Genomic DNA, 20,186 nt, shown 5'->3' on the forward strand with positions numbered 1-20,186 from the left:
AAAAGTAAATTTAGCTTCAAGCACTCCACACCAATGTAATACTGAGGTTTATCCTTGATAGCAGTCACATCAAAATTCAAAGTTCTTTCATTGCCCTGATCAGCCTGACAGTAGGTGGCAGTAGTGTGCTAGTAGTAGCCTTTATGACCCCTGCTTCTCTCCTCTCTCTCTCTCTCTCTCTCTCTCTCTCCATGCAAAGAGCGGCTGCAGGCAGCACATCAGAGCCCATCGGAAGATGTGGCAGTACTTCCCTAGCAGCCTCTGAGAGAAGATGATGTATTGTTAGAGCTGGCGAGTGCTCCAAATTGCCCAGCCCTTTATATTGTGTTCCGGCTCCCCAAGCTCCATTAGGCTCAGTAAATGAATATTTTACAATGCGTGCAAAGAGACAGCAATTAAAGCGTGTAACTCCACAGTGGAAGGAGGATGGGGCGCTCTAACAGAGCTCCAGCCTCTTGTTCTGTTATGTATTTATGACAAGTACCTGAGCTCGCCGACTGGAAGTTGTGGGGCGACACTTTAATGTGCGATAACCATCTGAGAAGTTATAGTTCTGTTACATGGGGCAGAATAGTTTTGACTTCGCATAAAAAAGAAAAATATACTAAGCATAATCGGTAAACTAAACTTATTGACTTATTAACTATACTGCCATATGTGACACGGAATCTCTTATGTTTTTTATCAATATAGTTGTCTTTCACTATTTTATTGGCACTTACATTGAAAATATACATTTCAAATCAAATCACTGAATTGAAAAATATTCAGATGCAGGACTGAATGTTTTCATCTTTTCTTCAGACACTTGATCTGAAACGCTTTAGACCTTCTTATCTGACAAAAAGCTGCCCAGGGAGATGTTTGTGGAGCAGCAGCATGTGCTTGCCGGGGCTAAGCTGCACTTCACACCTGCGGTCTGACTCCTCGAGCTCACCTACAAAGAGTCGGGAAGCGAAGCCATATCCCCTATTTCTGCCACTGGGGAGAGAATGTAATTCTCTGGCAGACTGATGTTCTCCTGGAGGTAACTGAGAAATTGTGCTGCCAAGCTCGCTCAACCGTTCTCAGGGTTCAGAAACGGAGTTGGGATGTTTCTGGTTTTCTGTACTGGATAAGAATAGATGTGACCGTATTACTTTGGGAAAGGTGAAGGTTTAGATTGCATGGTAACTGGATTTTACTGAAACTGAGCAACAAGACTGAAATAAAGACAGTGTTTTAGATATTACACAGGGGTAGCGTTGCTTGTGTGAGGTGTGGACAAAAGTTTGGTTTCTGGGCGAAGACTATTCACATAAGCAGTTGCTTTAAAGTAATTGAATGATTAATTCTGCTTTTATATAAATATTACAATTGTGCTTATTCTTGTAATTTTTGTTGAAGACTTACAACTCGAGTTTTCACTTTAACTAGTTAGCTTTGGTCATCCTCTGGTACTCTGATCTCAAGCGTCCAAACACAGATCGATTTAATCCTCTTAGCTGGCATCCTGTGTAGGTCTTACTCTTAATGTTTTAGATGCTTTTTATTCTGCTACTTTTAATGAAACCAAGAAGTGATTAAAGAAGGATGCTTTTATGGCACATTTTGGCCGCTGGAAATGGTGGATGTGATGGCATCGTGTGAAGGCTCTAGCATGATTGTGGTCCCACTCCCAGAAGCTTTCCATCATTTGGATGGCCTCTATGAATGATTTAAGAAAATATATTTGACCATCTTTCTGTTAAGGTTCCTTGGCCTCTCTTTTCGAGAGAAAGCAGAGAGGCGGCTGAGCACTTCATTCTTTTTCACCCACTCCAAAAGCGCTGCCTCAGTTTCAGAACGCCAAGGATGGGTTAATGATTCTCTCAAATCAGGAAGTTAATTTTTGGCTTGTTGCTACAGTTGCTTTTCTGTTCCACATCTCATTTTGGCTGCCCATTAACAAAGTGAAAACACAAACAGAGATGGGAGGTGGAGAGGGGAGAGAACGAGGAACAAGAGAGAACAGGCACCCTTAAATTTCAATTAGTTTTAAACGTAATTGCTTTCAATGATTAGTTGAATCAAGTGTTCCTGTTACTTAAAATTAAAAATATAATTGCTGTAGACAGTAATTGGCTTGCCCCAGACTGTTGGTTTTTGTAGCCCCATGCATCATTACCCGACTTTTGCGACGGCGCAGTTTGTGAACTATAGCGGCCATTCAACAACACAAACACACACATGCAATGCTCCGCTCGCCAGTGCCAGAGCATAATCACACATTGGTCGAAGGCCTTCTCGAAAGGATCTAAGTTGTTTTCCGTTTACCCCTTTCGACCTTTGTTTCTCCAGTGGGCGAACGAAGAGCCCCGCAGCTTGTCTGACCCTTGACCCCTACTAATCGATAGCCGCAGCCGCTCTACTTATCCTCAAGGAGATGAATGAGGTTACTGTAAGAATACGTTCAAGCCTGAAGGGAGTGTCAAAAATGCCTTAAAGCTCACTCTGGGGTTAAAAAACTACCATAGTTTTCGTAGTGAAGTTCGCAGTTGGCACAGATCTGTCATGCAGTATTTTGTTGTGGAGACTGCATTAGTGTTTTTGGCTGGAGGAAGGAGATGGCTGCCCTTCCTGTCCAAAATTGTGATTAAGACGACATATCCCTCCTAACCGATACCTTTTTGCACCACTGTCTGTATTTGTTGCTTCTCTGGTAAATTGTCCGTAAGCACAGGCTGTCTTTAACACGCTTTGCATTGTTTACCTTTTTTGTCTAGTGATCGCATTGATCAGTTCTCAGATTATTTTCTAAAGTGAAGTAATTGAAACGTCTTTCATTTCTTTGCCTGAACACATTTTTTAAATATTATTGTTTAAACCACATGTCATTGATGATGTGTCAGTCTCATAACTCTGCGTTCTGATTGGTAGTTTCACCCAGACAAGCAGAAACCGGGGCTATCCGGAGGGGAGGCGGAGCAGCTTCTGCAGAAGTTCATTGATGTCGATCAGGCTTGGAAGATCTTGAGTGATGAACGGAGCAGGAAGGAGTACGACCTCCAGCTACGGGGTGCGTTTCCTCCCTTTTACTACCCTCAGTAATATTTCCTCACATGCACTTACAGTTTCCTAAATATAAAATGAGCGCTGCAGTGTATTGGTGGGTTTTATCTTAGAACGTAATGACCCATATTATACCCAGTTTAAAATAGACTAAATGTTACTATATAATTAAAGTATTAAACTTCGGCACAGATGTGAATGATGCTTCAAATCTCGCTGCCTGTCCTAAAATAGTTCACTCAAAAATAAATATTTTGTTGCCATTTATTTATCCTCATGACATTTAACCTCTTTATGACTCTTTATGAACTCAAAAGAAGATATTTAGCTAAAAAGCCACACAGAACATCAAGCGCTTTGGAAACCACACAACGAACAACAATCTATATTTTTTCTGTTATTTCCAATGTATTGAAATAATATTGTCGTCTGCCTTAAGTGCCTTGACTTAAAATAATAAAGGGAGCACATTGTAGATAGGCTATTTAAATTAAACAAGCAACGAGATGTTAAAAATCCAAAGCTCTGGCCAGACGCCTCCTCACAGAAGAGCATGATGAGGATTGTGGGTAATGGAGGAGGAGGGGAGGGAGAGCAAGAGAGAATGTAGGTCAGGTCTGTCACACATGGACAATTTTTACATGAAGTGATAGTCTGCCTCTCTACTCGCTCGCCTAAGGAAAAAGCTTCCCAGCCCACCATTAGGACCTTCAATAAGTGTACATCCAGGGTCCTGTACGCCATTAACTGGGGAGCTGTAGCATTGCCTTTGGGGTGGGGGACACTTTTCACAGCTACTTGCTAACATAGCTTGCAACAGCCACTGAATGGATGACATTTAGAGTGTGTCCATAGAAAAGCCGGGCTTTGGTTTGCGATGCACACACGGGAGTAATGGAGTTAAGCTCCTCTGCTGGAAATGGTGACATCATTGCTAAAACCATACACACTTTATATCGACCTCATAATTATAGAATGGATTTTATGTTTCAATAGACAAAGAATTAGGTGCCATTCCGCAAAAAACATCATAGGTGGGTATCTGTCATTTCTCAAAGGTTTCTCGCGTTTTACAGCTGCAGTGCATCGGTTTATATTTTAGTCTGACGGGATGTGAAAATAATCTCGCTTCTTACTCAAGTCTATATAGGCTCTTTTAATTAAGGTTGGGATTGATTCTGGCTGGCTCAAAGGATACACTAATCCCCATTCAATTTAAGTAGCCTGCCCTGCAGTCATGCACTACACATCTAAATGTGTGTCATTATTGACCAGACGTGGTTTGATGTCAAATACTGTGGCCTCTATTTAAAAGGCCACGTCTGATTGGTTTAATCGTTCACAGTTGCAAGTTACACATAAATATTCATGCACCCTATTTCTCAAAAATGTGTTCAGTCATTAATATTCATAAAGACACGAGGAACATCTTTTTTTAAGGTTAGTGTCATTGGAGAAACTCTGTATTGTTTGTGTAGTTTGCGTTAGAAGGTTACATAATCGTCTCTTCAAATCCGATTTGCAGTTCATATTGCTACATATTTTTCATTGTCTCAGGTTTTTACCAATTTGAATGATGACGAATTAGTCGACATGACTGCCCTGACACCTACTTAGGATGTTTCTTTAACTAATTAAAGAGACCCGTGATAAAACTTTGCAGTCAAACCTGTTAATTGCCAATATCTCAGACAGTCCGCTAGGAAGGACAGAAACCGTTACATTGAAGTGTTACATGTAGGATTTTTAAATTCATTATGAAGCGACATGGTCTAATTTCATTCCCGGCCTCTTGACAATTAATTGTCATATTGCACTTTTTCACACTCATTTATAGTTTTGGATTCGTTTTTTAGAACCTTGAGATGGAAAGTGTTCACTGCTTGAATATGCAATGAATATTTTAAGACTCATTTGTGTGTATTTATAGAAGTTGAAGAAAAAAGGCTTTGTTAGGACACCACAAGACCTCAAATGGCTATGCTGCTTTTTAAACAGTTTTAATCTTTTTTTTTAAGCAGAACAGCGCCAGCGGGCCACATCTTCTGTTTGATTATTGCTTAAATATTCATGGAAATTTAGTGAGTGGTCCAGTGTATGAAATTTAGCAGCATCTAGCGGTGAGGTTGCGAATTGCGACCACCGCTCCACCCTCCCTTTTGAAGCACTACGGTGGCTGACACAGAACTAAGATGTTGTCACATTTTTGCTTTTTTGCTGAATTAGATTACGTATTTACAAAATGCGCTCTGTAGTGCAGTTTGTCCGTTTAGGGCTACCGTAGAAACAACATGGCGAATTCCGTGTAAGGGGACCCGTGGTATATGTAGATAGAAATAACTCATTCTAAGGTAATAAAAACATAACATTTCATTATGTAAGGTCTTTATACACGTCTGAAGACATAGTTATGTACTTAATGTTGTATTTCTGTTAGTAGATAAAATGACACATTGGAACTTTAATGGAGAAACATTGCTGTGGAAATGGCCCTATACAGTGATTCTGTACTGATATGAAGAGCAATCCTCAGCCCTGCTCTTTCTTTCGGATATTGTGTTAAGTGTAAAGGCTCAGGCTGGCACTTCTACAGTTCTCTGAATGTGAATGATGGTAGTGCATTTCATGGTCAGCGAGCTAATTCAGGAGCCTACATGATATTGTGGTGAATTTTTAGCCGGTCATGTACCAAGCAAATGTTATTGGCCTGTACGTGATTTGCGTATTCATGATCCAAAATATTGGTCTGTTTTCGACCTATGCTTTTACTCTCTGTCATTGAACACAATTAAAATCTAAACATTCTCTTTTTGTGATGTCCCTTAAAATAAATCTATGCTAGCTCAATAATGATTGTCTTGTTTGTCCTTTCCTTTGAATTTCGCTAATGCATTTATTGACGAACATCACAGTTGTTATTTCTCTCTGCAGCCTGTGAACTGAAGCAGAGCTGGCCGGTGGATGCTCATGTAACACTGGATGAAATGAACTGGAATGCTGGTTAGTCAGTGCACTGTTGTGTGTGAATCTAAATCGCTTGATTCTGATCATAACAAATCTTCTCTCTGTTTCAGACACTGAGTGTTATACTTACAGCTGTCGCTGTGGTGGAGAATTCATCTTAGACCAGGAGGACACACAGGAAGCGGAAACAGTCGTGTGCTGCGATTCTTGTTCGCTCAGCATTGAAGTTCAGAAGGTTACTTGATACTTTTGGAATTCTACAAGTTTCTGATTGGACAATTTTTTTCCTCTTTTTCTTTTGAGGGTTTTTATGGACATAACACACAGATTTTTACAGGAAGAATCATTTACCGACCACAATCAAGAGATTTGCCACTATTCTGGTTGGAGTGATTCTTTTGCAAAAAATATCTGTTTGCTATCAAAAATGGTGTTTATAAGTGTGAGGCTGCAAATTTTGCTGTGCGCAGTATTTAGGAAATGTCAAGTATTTAAATTTTAGGGCATTTTCTAAAATTAAATATTTATTAATAAATACAAATTGCAATGTTTTACTTTTAGGCTTTTCTAATGTTATATTTAAAAGGCTTATTTCTTTCATTCATGTTGTTTCAAACACGTTTCTTATATAATTTTTTTATTCCCATGAAATACATTGTGGAATTGAAACCGTGTTGTTGAATGTACTGAGCCTAATTTCCACAAAAAAGAACATCCAGGTTGTCAAACCAACATTACAGAATTAACCATAAAAAGTCTATTTTTTTTAATAACCACTTGCATGTTTTTTTATTTCTAGCTTTTGTCATGTGTAAGCTGTTAATTGTTATCTGATGTTTGATTGGTTACATTTTCAAGCTGGAAAGGTTGTGTTCTTAAAGCGCCTGTTTCTCAAACAATGCTATCTTTGGAACCCATAGCGTACATTACGTAAATGACCTACTTTTTTTCTCCTTTTGGAACTTGACAACCTGGATTTTTATTCACTTTTTTGGGGGAAAGGAGTGGCTAGTACATTCTTAAACCTTTCTCATAGTGTTTTTCCACAGAAGAAAGTAAGGGATGCAGGTTTGGAATGAAATGAGGTATGATGGCAGAATTTTCATTATTTAGGTGAACTATTCTTTAATGGTCTCTACATAGATCCTGGAAGTGTAATATACATATTACCATATCTGAAAAGCCTTCCTAAATAGGGTAAAACACATTTCATACATTCACATGTACCTTACAACAACCGTGCTGCATTGCTGTTTCCAAAACTGGGTCACACTAGACTCCGTGTTTCAGAAATCCCTTTGGTTGTTTCCTCAAAGCTAGACATGCTCTTTTACAGACCAGACGTTTCACCAGAAGAAAAAAACGTGCTGTTTGTTCTCCCGACCCCTCCTTCTACCGCCCCGTGTTTGTGAGGACCATGCAGCTTAGTAACCTCTTAGCTCTTGTTAACTTTGTTTGCATGTAAATAAATGCACTTTTTTCCTCCTCTGACAATGAAGTCACAAACTGCCTCCAAACATCACTCGTTGGAAAAGGCCCTTCAGTTAATGATGAGCTTTTCTTTGCATTATTGTTAGCTGGTCCGCTCAGTTTTGGGGGGTTCTGTGAGGTTGCAGCATTCGAATAGGGTCATGGCTTTCAAAGAGTCGGCTATTTGCTAAAATCTCGGCCTGCAATAGAAACAGCTTGAACGTGGCAAAACCACGCTTTTCATCAATGTCCTGAGGCCTGGACCTAGGCTAGACCTGCCAGTGGACCGAACCGTAATCTACTTTGACATCAATTACGGATAATCTCATCACTTTCGGAGAGTGGGGTTGTCAAAGCTCTAATTAAGTCTCTGCTTTCCCCTATACGTGCAGACAGGATCAACAACACATTACGGTGCAATGATTGACATCATCATTCTATTTTTGAGGAGGTCCAACTTTTATCTTGTCATGCACTCGTGGGTCTGGCCGGACAGTTGAGTTTGTGTCGACTGATGGATCTCAACCTTTTTTTTTTAACTTTAAAGCATCCTGCTGTCCACAATAATATTTGAAGGACCCCTACTCACAATTTTTTTAAACCAATAGCATTTTCTACACTTTGATATACTGTAGATAGAAAGATGTGTTCAGAATATAAAGATATTTATATCTTATTTTAATTCTTGTTTTTTCTTATTTTAAATTGTCATTTTAGTCATGTTGAGGCCCTGTAATGGACCCTGACCCCATGTTAAGAAACATTATTTTATGTTTTTTAGGTTTCAGTTAGAAGGTGATAGACCAGTTGCAGTTATTTGGTTATTTTATATTGAACGTTTTTTTGTTGTTGTTGTTGTCGTTGTACCATTCCAGTAGTTCAATAACTATTAGAACGGTTTGAGCTGGAAAATATTGCCAAATTTTGTATCTTATTTTCTTATACAAGTTAATTGACTTATATAAGTTTTACAATTCAAAACTGGCTTTTAAAGTTTGAAGACAAGTGACATAGTGACAAATGAGTTCTGGTGTGTCTTTCTGTCGCTCACAGTTGTTGAGCAGAACCTTGACTGTCTGGTGATTGTTCTCACGTTATTGTTGTAGTGGATCTCCTGTTGTGTCGTGTTGACGTATGTTTAAACGGTAACCTAAAACCCCTTGTTAATCTAGGCAGAGTTTTCACTGATCTCTAACAGTTCACAGGTAGCCTAGAAAAGAGTTTTCGTCAAAGAAAAGCCTCCGCTCTGAGCAGGAGAAAGAGTGGAGCCTTTTCTTTGAATGAAATTTCATCACCTGTCTTGCTGTGGTGGTCTCTCATTTAACTCGGGTGGAAAACCTTAACTGGTATCTAAGCTCATCTTTAGACAAGGCAGTGCATTCAGCTTAAGGTTTGGAGGGACCAGGTGTCACCTTTTGAGCAATCATGAGACTTTTTCATCATGTTTAAGAATAAATATCAAGTTTGTTATCTTTATTTTTGAATCTTGTAAAAAGTTACAATGTCAATATAATAAACATATCTTTGGGATGTGATTCTAAGAGGCAAATACAAAAAAACCCACTTCTGACCATTCTGCTGCCCATCTAAAAAAATATTGTTGAAGCTAGTAGTACCCTAAAGTAGGAACATGCAAACAAACAGTTTAAATAAAATTATTTTACCTTTGTAATGTCGGCCGGCTTATTGTTGTCTCTGTACTTTCAATTGGGTAAGAGAAAGTAGTAGTTTTTATTAAAAAACTAAAAATGACAAACTTTACCTTTAAGGTTCTATGTTTTTCGTTCTCGTTTTGTTTTGTCTTGATGGAAAATCTGTGCTGAGAATGTGTACAAGGAGCTGACTGCTTGTCCGTTTTGTTTATGACAGACCCTGAGGTTTACAGCCTATCCCATCATCCTCTCCATTCAGTTGGCAATAATACTAACAGCCCTCATGCATTGCTAGATCTTTTTGCTTGTGTGTGAGAGAGACAGAAAAAGAGAGCATGAGGTATACAGTATTATTAAGCTCAAAAATAACCACACAGAACGTATAAAACATTTCAAAGCAGTTGAATTCTTTTAAATCTTTTTCTTGTAACTTGTAACCTGGCCTCTGCCATCCATTTCATGTATGAATTGGTGGATTTGAGTCATGACTGTTTTCTTTTAAAAGCCATTTACACATTTGTTGTGAAAGCAGTTGCCAAGGGGAGTCACAATCCCACAGCGTCCCTGATGTGCTCGTAGACTCGCCGTGCGGCAGCACCGACGCACTGTAAGGCCGCTGGGCCCTCAGGTGCACCCTACCTGCCACCGCAAGCCCGGACATGTCAGGACCTGGTTTTAAAAATAACTCCTGGTTGTTAACAAACAAGCTCTCCCACCCACGACGCCAAATACACACACTTTCCTCCCTTGCCGATAATTATGTCGACCTGCTCGTCACACACCATGTTTTTAAACGTAAGCATGTCATGCAGGTTGGCAGACAGATGCTTAGTGGGTTTAGCAAGGTAGACATTGCTATCTGTGTAAGGCACAGCCATAGCACGTCTCAGAGGAGGAGGACTGGCTAATAAATGTCTGAACATAAAATGCATCAAGGAGTATTTTGGCCACACGTGGCTTAGTTGGAGATGCAACTTCATTGTTTGCCAATCTCATAATTGGTTATTGGCCTTGTACCTCCACTGGGGGGAAAATGGCATGGAGTGAGAGGCAGTAGGTGGTAATTGTAGAGACTGTAGCTGTTGATGTGTCATTTCGAAGCGTCCGCCACACCTGAGCTGTCCTTTTATGTCATCCCTTCTTCTCCTGTGTTTCTCTTTCAGGAAGTGCTGCTCTTTGATCGGTTTGTTCGATCAATCTTCTCTTCCATGACTTCTAGGCCTAAAACCCATCAGGCGGTATCGATTCCGAGCGGAACGGGAATGTCTGCATGTTTTGGGCCGCGGCTGGGATAATGAGCTCGGCCCTTTATTCCCATTGCCCGTCGCTCCTGGTGATGGAATTAGCTTGAAGGAAGCAGAGCGGAAATCACTCTGAGCTTTTTGAATGACATCCCAGAGGTGGGAACGGATTAGTCTTCTCCCTCTCCCTCTCTCTCTCTCTCTCTCTCTCTCTCTTTCTGTCTGTGTCTGTCTCTCTCTCTCTCTTTCTGTCTGTGTCTGTCTCTCTCTCTCTCTCTCTCTCTCTCTCTCTCTCTCTTTCTCTCGCTTCTCTTCTCTTTTCAACACCAGGTGGCTTTTTCTAGCCACAAAGGTGTTTCTTTTAATCCCATTACACTTGTGCTAAATCTCACAGACAACCCCCCCATCACCAAACTTCGTATCTCTTTGGGTCTCCCACCCTCGCTCAATTTCCATCCGCTCCGTTTCCGAATGACTGAAGGTGGCCTCACCTGAAAGGAGAGAGAGAGATCTGCAGGGCAGCTGCTGTGTTAGCGGTCGACATTACCATCGCTGACTCACAGCGAAGGCCAATCCTGATCCAATTTTGCCATGCTGGTGGCCCCTTATTCCCTTGTCCAATAATGTGTCTGCTGGAAAAAGTCCCACAGCTCCAAATCAAGTCTAATCCTAGCTGGAGACCTCATGTCAATCTTGTCCTCCAAAAGAAAAAAAACACACAAAATCATACATCTGGTCCCGCCCCAGCTCTCTCTCTTTCTCCCCTTTTCTTTGGGCTCTGGGGATGTCTTTTAAGTCCCCCATCTTCTGCAAAGAATAGAGCAGGGATCACACAACATGACCCACCAGAACCTTGATATCACAATATTGCCACCCTTGGGCATTGGGACATAGGTGCGGATTAAGACTTTGCATAATAAGATTACACGCTGACTGAATGATATCAAGGGACGATCCATATGTGGCAAGCTGGCTCTCTGTCGCCGGCTCGCTGGCGGGTGGTACAGCTTGTGGAGAGATGCTGGGAATCAAATGGGATTCTGATTGTAAATGAGTTGGCCATTTGCAGTCATAGCTATCAGTGACTGGATCTCTCATAGTCCCATATTGAAATGTTAGAGGTCAGATCAGCCATTCTGTGTATGATTACTGCAGTGACCTGCGATGATGTCCAAATCCGCTGGGACTTTCTACTGATTTGTATCTGATGATCGCAGATGTTTGTTGAGGAACACTTGCTTGGGGTTATCTGCCGTATATCAGAGATTAATCAAAGGAAGTGAAATGTTAGCTGCAGGGCGCATTCTAGGACTTGCTTTCAAGCTTGTTGGTCTCTTTAGAAATCATGAGAATCTTCATATATACAGTCACATACAGTGTAGGATCACTTGACTACTTTTTTATTACAGAACGAACATACAATTTTAATAAAATGGGTGCCTTGTCCTGAATGAAGGAAAGCCAAAAAAAAGCTCAGCATTGAAAGAAAGTCCCTCAGTGCTGTTTAAAAGCATCCCAGGGTGATGCCTCGAGAATCTGGTTGATACATTGCCACGAATTTACAGATTTTAGGCTGAGGGTGACTACATAAAAGATGGCAAATTTGCATATAGCAATATAGATCGGGATTTCAGATAGATTGCTGTTTTCATAAACAACAAATGAGTAAGTGACCTTTCACTGGTAGCATAAATGTTCTGTTCTCATTTCTCAACTTCTGACAAATTCCTCTTGCAAATTTCGAAAAGGATGAGAAAAGCGGTCGAGAAAGCTGGTAGAAGTTTCCTTTTGTCCAGAGAATACCTTGAATGCCATAGTTCGACAGTGACAGACCCTGCTGAGAGACTCCTCCGTCCTAGGAGCTGCTTTTCTCTCAGGAATCTCACCATTCACAGCTCCCCATTCCCGCATCTTCAAAGCAGCATTCCTAGAAAATCCCTCACATCATCAGAGACCTCTTCTCATGAGCTGATAGAAGGTACTGGCAGGGAGGTGAGCAGTAGTTCCTGTCCCACTGTGTGCTGTGGGAAATGGACATGCCCGTTGTTTGGAAAGGATCAATAAGCTCAAGGCCACAGCATCGACCTGCTTCTCTCTTAAATAACCGCATGAGTCCTAGTCTGTTGCAATGGGCAGTCAGGCACGGTGGGGAACTTGAGGAACTGGAAATGTTTCAAGCTGGGGGGTCCCAAATAGAAAAACACATTTGGTTGTGGCAAAGGGTTGGACAAAACGAAGGTTTTTGAAGGATAACAAGTCTGTTGAAAGGTTGTGGTTTTGTGATGTATTTGGTAATAGTATAAAAGCGGACATGGTGCCTCAAATACGCTAAATCTAAAATAGCATCCAACTATGCTTTTCTATACAATTCATTATCATATTAGTTATTTTACTGCATTGCATTTGCGTTGCATTCATTATTCCTCAAAAGAGAAGGTCCATAGAGAGATGGTTTCCTCATGTTTCTTAATGAAAACATCTCTGCCATCAGGGTTAATTACAGCACCCCCAGTCATGATTGTGTCCCACCCTCACAGAATGCTTGACACCTGTCTGTCTATTATCAAAACTGCCTACCGCTTATGCAAATAAAGCAAGATAGGCCTGTAGATCAATCCGCAAGGCCCCAGCAGTTAGATCAGACTTCCCTTGAGGCTTGTTGCTGATAGCAATTGATGCCACACAACCAGACAACATTACAAACTGAAATTAGCAAAGCGTGGAAGAGAGAAAGAGGATTACAGAGATCCGCGGTCCCACTGGCCCAACTTACAAATTAGATATGATAATCAAACAACACGATCACAATTGGATTTGATCACGGGGGTTTAGAAAAATTTAGCTTGTTACCCATGGTTGCATTGTGTTAATTTGGGATTTTTTGTTGTCGATTGTGGTGATTATGGCTTCTTTGTATGACTGCATTTGAGTACATTACATTTTTGTTGACAGCTCTTACTGCGTTGTTGCCTTGGTCTTCATTTACATGTTAATCAGTGTAAAATTTGTTGGATTGCTTTGTTTCTTACTAGTGAAATTTCAGCTTTGGAGAATAGTTTGATTTTGGCTTAGTGGTTTCTTTGTAATGAAACAACATATTTAATTAGAAATATTACTTTACGTTTTTATTAAATATTCAAAGCGCTTTTTCAGTTTTTACAAATACGACTAATTTAATCACCGTAATATTAGGTGTCAGTCAAAGAACATGTGTTCTTCAACCCTTCTGTTTAGGGCTCTTAGACAACCCCATTGAACGACTTCTGGAGCTTTTCCGTTGCGTAAAAACAGCTGGCATTCAAATTAGATTCCCGTCTAATTTCCTCTGAGGTAACTCTCATGTCTGTCCCACCTGTCAACAGGTGAGAACCAGAGCTCAAGCTGAACGCTCCAGTGGCTACCTGCACAAACAGCCTAATTCAATAAGGTGATGTCAGTGTCAGCCAATGCTTATATGCTGAATTCACACAAGATTTGTGGGAGTTCGAACAGCGCTGAGCAAGGTGGAAAGCTGACACCTGCCTTTCCAATCCCTTAAGACAACAGGAGGTGCCTCACCTGCTGCATTTGTGACTTGGTGAACATTTAATCTCTGTATATCAAGGCAAGTAAAAACCTGATTTTATACATCAATTTTGTCATGTTAGCAGTTCTACTACCAGTCACAGCCTCATCTTTTCTATTGACTTCAAACCCAATCCCGGCATTGTAAAACCAACAGATTGCACCATTCTTGACTTGAAACTCCTTTGCTCCTTATTGTCAGGCGAGTCAGGAGTTTATTCTCAGTTAAGAGCAATGAGGGAGAGAGAGTCGAGCGAAAGTCTCTCGTCAAAAGAAAAGGCTCGAAACACAATTGTTTTGATGACTGATCTGTAGCCCAGACCGTCATCATTACCCCCCACGAGAGGGGCACCCACCCCCTAAAACAATCCACTCCGGGCTAATGGCTCCTACGCATTTCATTTGTAAGACACTATAGAAAGTCTGCCACAATGGGCTCCTTTTTGAGAGGGCCCATCTGGGTGCCTCTTAGATCTTTTGAACAGCACAGAGGGTCGCTGACCTAGAAAACCATCAATAAAAGACAATCCTCGGAAGGACAAATTGAAGAGCGGCGGAATCTCTCGTCTTCGCCTTACTCAGCTTTGAGTTTATGGGTAAGGCAGATGATATTTGCCCACTGTACTGTTCATTACTCAAATATCACACTGAGAATGAAAAGCTTTAACTTTGCTGTCGTTTTACGGTTGTCAGAGGGTCAAGTTGGTTCTGAGGTGAATTAGACGGTGGTTCCTTTTGCAGGAGATGTGGATGGACTGTTGCATCAAGCATACAGATGTTGTGAAGGCAGTAGTGAATTTGTTTCAGTTTAAAACGCCTGACTTTGTTTTGTGGAAAGATGTGGAAAAGCAAGTGAAGCCAAAAAATACCATAAAATCATTATTAAAATGGTCTACTATATGCAATATAATCTTATCCAATTTTTAGTATGCAATTTTTAAGTCTTCTGAAGTTATACGGTAGATTTGGAGTAGGCTTGGAACATGTAGCATGAAAATTGTTGTCACCATTCACTTTCATTTTACTGTATTAATGGCTTTTCGATACACACAGAGCGTTCTTAGTAAATAAAAAACTTTTTTGTTACTTAACAAAGTCATTCAGGTTTTGAAAGATATCTACGAGTAAATGATGACAAAGTTTATTTTTGAGTGAGCTGTTCGTTTAATCCGAAATTGACTATAGCCACACTTAAAGGGATAGTTCACCCAAAAATGAAAATTCTGTCATCATTTACTCATCTGCTTGGTTACTGACATTCTTCCAAATATCTTCCTTTGTTTTCAGCAGAACAAAGACATTTATACAGGTTTGGAACAACCTGAGGGTGAGTAAATGATGAATTTTCATTTTTGGGTAAACTATCCCTTTAACACTTAATTGCTTTTAAGCTTATAGTTTAAAGTCATGTATTAACCCTACAAACTATTGTTGATATTTGTTTGTTGTTTTGCTGATCCAATCAGGCTTTGAATTGCTGGACCTTAGCAATAACCTCAGACAAACACCATGGAACATCAGATCGCCAGATTACCTCCAAATAACAGGTTTTACCCACCATCTGTAAATGACCAAATGAATGTGATGTGATAAAACGGCATGATAAACCTGAGTCCATTGACAGTCTTTCACTCAGATATACAATATACATTGTAATTTAAGCTATTGGCCCGTAGGAGGGGAGCTAATTGTTCACCTTTTTTTGGTCAATAATCAGATAAGGTCAGTAGTGGAGCTGTCACAGTCTTTCACAATGCCAGCCAGGCAACAGATGTTAATTCGAACCATTACTGTTCTATCGCTCGGCGAGATGAGTTCATGACAAACAGCGGAGCCTTCTCCCATGCCGAGCGAGAGACAATCCAACAGACTATAATTACCTTCAGTGCCATGAGACTGATGGAGACAAGCCCTGCAGAAAAGGACCCATCACCTACCTTAGATATAATATTTTACTACCTAGTAATTTATCCATCATTCCTGAAAGCACTTGGGTCCTATTGTTGTCAGAGCAGGGGAATGAAGCCACCGGCGAGGACTTCAATCTCTGAAATTACACCGTTTTGGGAGACAAAGGAAAGATGGGGAGAGAAACATGGAAGCCATGCTTTTGGGTGGCGCTTTTATCATTGAGTGGCAGATAGTTGAACAATCAGCGAGTCTGGGGGCAAAGTGATGTTGAAGCAGACAGTGCCTTTTGTTTTTGGGCTGAATTGAAATGGGTTTTAGAAAGGAGACATTCATAGCATATCAAAATATAATTTTATTGTAACCGATTCTGTTATTTGAATGCCCGCCATACAAAAAAAGTTCTCGCGGGGCCGATTGTATTAGCTGTATTCCAGTCTGTCATGCTGGACGTTATTTTGTTTTAGAGTAATACGTACAGCACAAAACGTATCATAGAACTGCGTTTTCATTACTGCTTAGCAACTTTTGTGGTGCCAAGTCTGTACGTATATAAACATTGGCAAGTGGCTTGTTTTCTCGATGAACACGCATCATATTTTGTTGATCTTTCGGAAGACTGGATCTAGCCTAAACCCAATGCGAACGTATAACTCCTGAATGCTTAAATCTTATACCCTCTCTTGAACCCAAGCGTAGGCTTGCCGAGTCTGTGTTGCGTATAGCCACCAACCAGCAAGTCCCATTAAAGAGGAAGTACATCTTCTGCTTGTCATTAAAGCTTGGTGATGTTGCTGGTTTTAATGACCTTCCCGAGCACTCACTGCAGCCAGGGGGTCATGCAAACCCACGACTCTCCAGGAAAAGCCCTTTTAATGGGAAGAGGAACAGAAGCACCAGGGCTGCTTCAGTTCAGCGGACAGATGGGAGGCCATTGTAAATATTTTGATTGATGGAGGGTGGGGTCAAGGCGTAAACCTTTGTTTTCCATATAAATGGGGAGGGCGGGAATCCTATGCAGGACGTTGGCTAGTTTCTGATAGGCCTCTCATTCCTTTGCATTGCTGTAATGCAGAGCATGGACAGACACCATGAGAATGGTAGCTTAGTGAAGGTTTCCATGGATGTAATAGCTATTGAGAATGTTGTTGACATATTTTGGGCAAGTTTTCGTTCTGCCGGACTGGAGAACTTAGAATACAAATCTTCCATTCAATTAAATGCATTGAATTCATGATCAAATTCCTCCTTATTTAGGGAAAGTTCACACAGAAATAATAATGCTGTCATTATTTGTTTAGCCTCATGTCATTCACAACCTGTATGTAACTCTTTCTGCTGTAGAACCCAAAATAAGATATTTTGAGAAATGTTGAGTGGTTTTGTGTCCATATAATGCAAGTCGATGGGTTCCAATGTTATTTGGTTACAAATGTTCTTTTTGTGTTCTGGGTGAACTATCCTTTTAAGAGTAATGCAGAGAATACAATTACTGGATTAAGTTGGACTTGGTCATACAGAAAATCCAATGTGGCATTATGGGTAATGGTAGTTCTTTACATTTGTGTGTTTCCACAAGAGTTTATGCATATATGTGCATCTCCTCAAGCTTCCCTTTGCTATTGCAGGAAGATCACACCCAAGGGATGCCCATTTTTCTTTTGTCGAATTAGACCTGACCCACGTAATATTCCCCAAGAGGCTTCAACATGCAGCTGAAGGCTAGCGAAAGGGTCCAAAGCAACAGGTGAACAGCCCCTCACATACACTCTCTCACCTCCCCTACCTGACACAACACTCCTAACCGGCAAACTGCAACAGTGACCAGCCCAGGGATCCAAATCAGCCATTTCCCACACATTACCTTAATGATGTCACAAAGGAATGCCCCATGGTCGTAGCCTCTGATTGGCCCCCAGCTCCTAACAGGTCTAATCAGGAAGCATTGGTGTCAAGAAGAGCGGCTTTGCTAATTTAAGGTGTTATGCGCGAGACAATGGCCTGTTTTGTTATTGCATTAGAAAGGTGATTGTCCCAGGGGCTCTGACACATCTTCTTGCAGACACGCACCCTGTTAAGGGACCGAGAGATTGGGCTACATGTTACAAAAACTGATTAAGGTCTGATGATCTTTTGGATTTTTGGATGAATGGTTTGTAAATTTGCAGCAAAACACTAAAGAAGGTATTTTAAAGAATGTTGGTACCCGAACAACAGCAGTACCTATTCACTTCTATGGACACGAAACCAATGCAAGTCAATGAGTACCGCAGTTGTTTGTTTACCAGACATTCTTCAAAATATCGTCTTTTGTGTTCCGCAGAAGAAAGAAAGTCATACAGGTTTGAAATGACAAGAGGGTGATTAAATGATGACAGAAGTTGAGAGACTAGAGAACACATTTGTTAATACTTCCAATAATCCCAATTTGTGTACACTATTTGAATAGCTTTTTATACGTGCACTTTCCTGCATGATTATTATTATTTTTTTCAAAATTGCACATGCAAAGAATCCTTATGTCTTTCCTCCTTTCCATACGTTACAGTAAATCTGTTTGTTGTCATAATCACTCAGTGCTTGCCATTTGTAGATTACGGCGGCTGATAACAGATGATTGATGCGAAATGATGTCTGGCAGCGATGGAGTTGTTAGCGCGTTCAATTCACATTAAGATAAATTGACTGCAGAGGGAAGAGTCAAACAGACACGCACACATGCACAAACAGCCCCTCATAAACACGATTGAAAGCCCTGTACACACATCCATCCACGTGCTTGCCTGAATTGCACATAATGACTGTAGGACACACACACACTCTCAAATAACAACACAGTCAATTGACTGTGAGAACGGCAATGAAAGATTCTTTTCCGCTCTGGGTCTGTCAAATAGGCCTCAATTTTGAGCAGGCTCCATGTGAATATGTAGCATATTTGTCACATGAGTTTAATAGAGAGAATCGAGATATTTAGTTTGGGTAATGAGGTGGTGGCTTGTTGTGGCTCGACTGTGACCTCTCAAACACAGGGCCATGAGCACATGCACCGAGCCAGTCTGTTCTCTGTTCCACTAGCAAGAACTGAAATGTCTTGCTTGATACAATTATTACATCTACGTGAAATTCGGTGCTCTCAGTTTACTGTGTGTTGAAGATTGTTGCTTCTGTTGTAATACATTACAATATAAAGCTAATCATCATACAAGTAACCAATTAAGTTGCATTGTTTTCTGTTGTATAATTGTGTTGTGTTTTACTATGTTTACTATTTCTATGTATTTCTAAGTAAGTAAAGTGCTATGTATGGCTTTTAGGCATTTTGCACATTGTAAGTGCTAATTTTTGCTGTGAAAATGTGTTTGCATATTCAGGCTATAGGCCTACATGAAAAGGTGTGGATGGATTGTTATGACAACATCATGTATAAATTGTTTAAAGTAATAGTTTGCCTAAAAATAAAAATTCTGTCATCCTTTATTCACCCTAACGTCATTCAAAACCTGGAACACAAAAGTAGATATTTTGAGAAATGTCTCTGTGGTTTTGTGTTCATGCAATTCAATGAGCGTCAATTTTGTTTGGTTGCCAGCATTCTTTAAAATATCTTGTTTTGTGGTCTGCAGAAGAAAGAAAGTCATACAGGTGTGAAATGACATGAAGGTGAGTAAATGATGAAAGAATTTTTATTTTTGGGTGAACTGTCTCTTTAAGGCGGTCATATTGTCAAGCTTCAGGGTGGCCGTTAAACTCTTATTTTGCTACAGATAACGAGCCCAACTGAATTCAACTTAAGCCCTTTTTTTCTTGTATTTTTTATAGTTTGGCGTATAAGCAGTACTTTTTTAGTATTAAAACACTTTAAATGAAACAAGTAACATTACAAGTAGCGTTTTGGGTGGCAATAATTGGCCGTGTGTCTGAGGGATTTGGCATCACTGCACGCCCCATCGGCACTCATTTTTGTTTGTTTGGTTACTTGTGACATTTAACGTTCTTAAAAAAAGAGAAAGAAGCCGATGGCTATTGTGAATTGAGCTAATAAAACTGTTTATCCATGTGCTCAGAAGTGTGCGAGGAGAGCTCTTAAGATTTGTCCCAAACCACTGCACCCTTTGTGGCTGTTGAAGTGGGTGTGTTTCTCTGGCCAACAAAGCTTGTTTGACTTGTAGAGTTTATTTCAGCGCCGTTCCGTTAACTCGGTTGTCATTACAACCTGTTAAAGGGGCAAAGCCTTTTTTCTCGTAATTACAACAATCAATTATTCCAATTGCCTTTTTTAGGCTTTCCCTTTAACATCTCTAAAATAGACTGTATAAATATAAAATGACTGAATATGCCCAATTTTCTACCTGTG

The 20,186-nt window shown here is 40.4% G+C and overlaps 1 protein-coding gene across 1 annotated transcript in view; it reads left to right on the plus strand.

Moving 5' to 3' along the window:
• The window catches only part of dnajc24 (DnaJ (Hsp40) homolog, subfamily C, member 24), a 29,433-nt gene that overhangs the window by 1,244 nt on the left and 8,003 nt on the right, over window positions 1–20,186 (plus strand). Inside the window, exons 3-7 of the mRNA XM_057330132.1 lie at window positions 2,899–3,037; window positions 5,962–6,030; window positions 6,105–6,229; window positions 15,209–15,248; window positions 15,388–15,468. Of these exons, the coding sequence (XP_057186115.1) occupies window positions 2,899–3,037; window positions 5,962–6,030; window positions 6,105–6,229; window positions 15,209–15,248; window positions 15,388–15,468 (454 nt within the window). The remainder of the gene's footprint in view (window positions 1–2,898; window positions 3,038–5,961; window positions 6,031–6,104; window positions 6,230–15,208; window positions 15,249–15,387; window positions 15,469–20,186) is intronic.

Source organism: Triplophysa rosa, linkage group LG3 (assembly GCF_024868665.1).
Source record: "Triplophysa rosa linkage group LG3, Trosa_1v2, whole genome shotgun sequence".
Lineage (NCBI taxonomy): Eukaryota > Metazoa > Chordata > Actinopteri > Cypriniformes > Nemacheilidae > Triplophysa > Triplophysa rosa.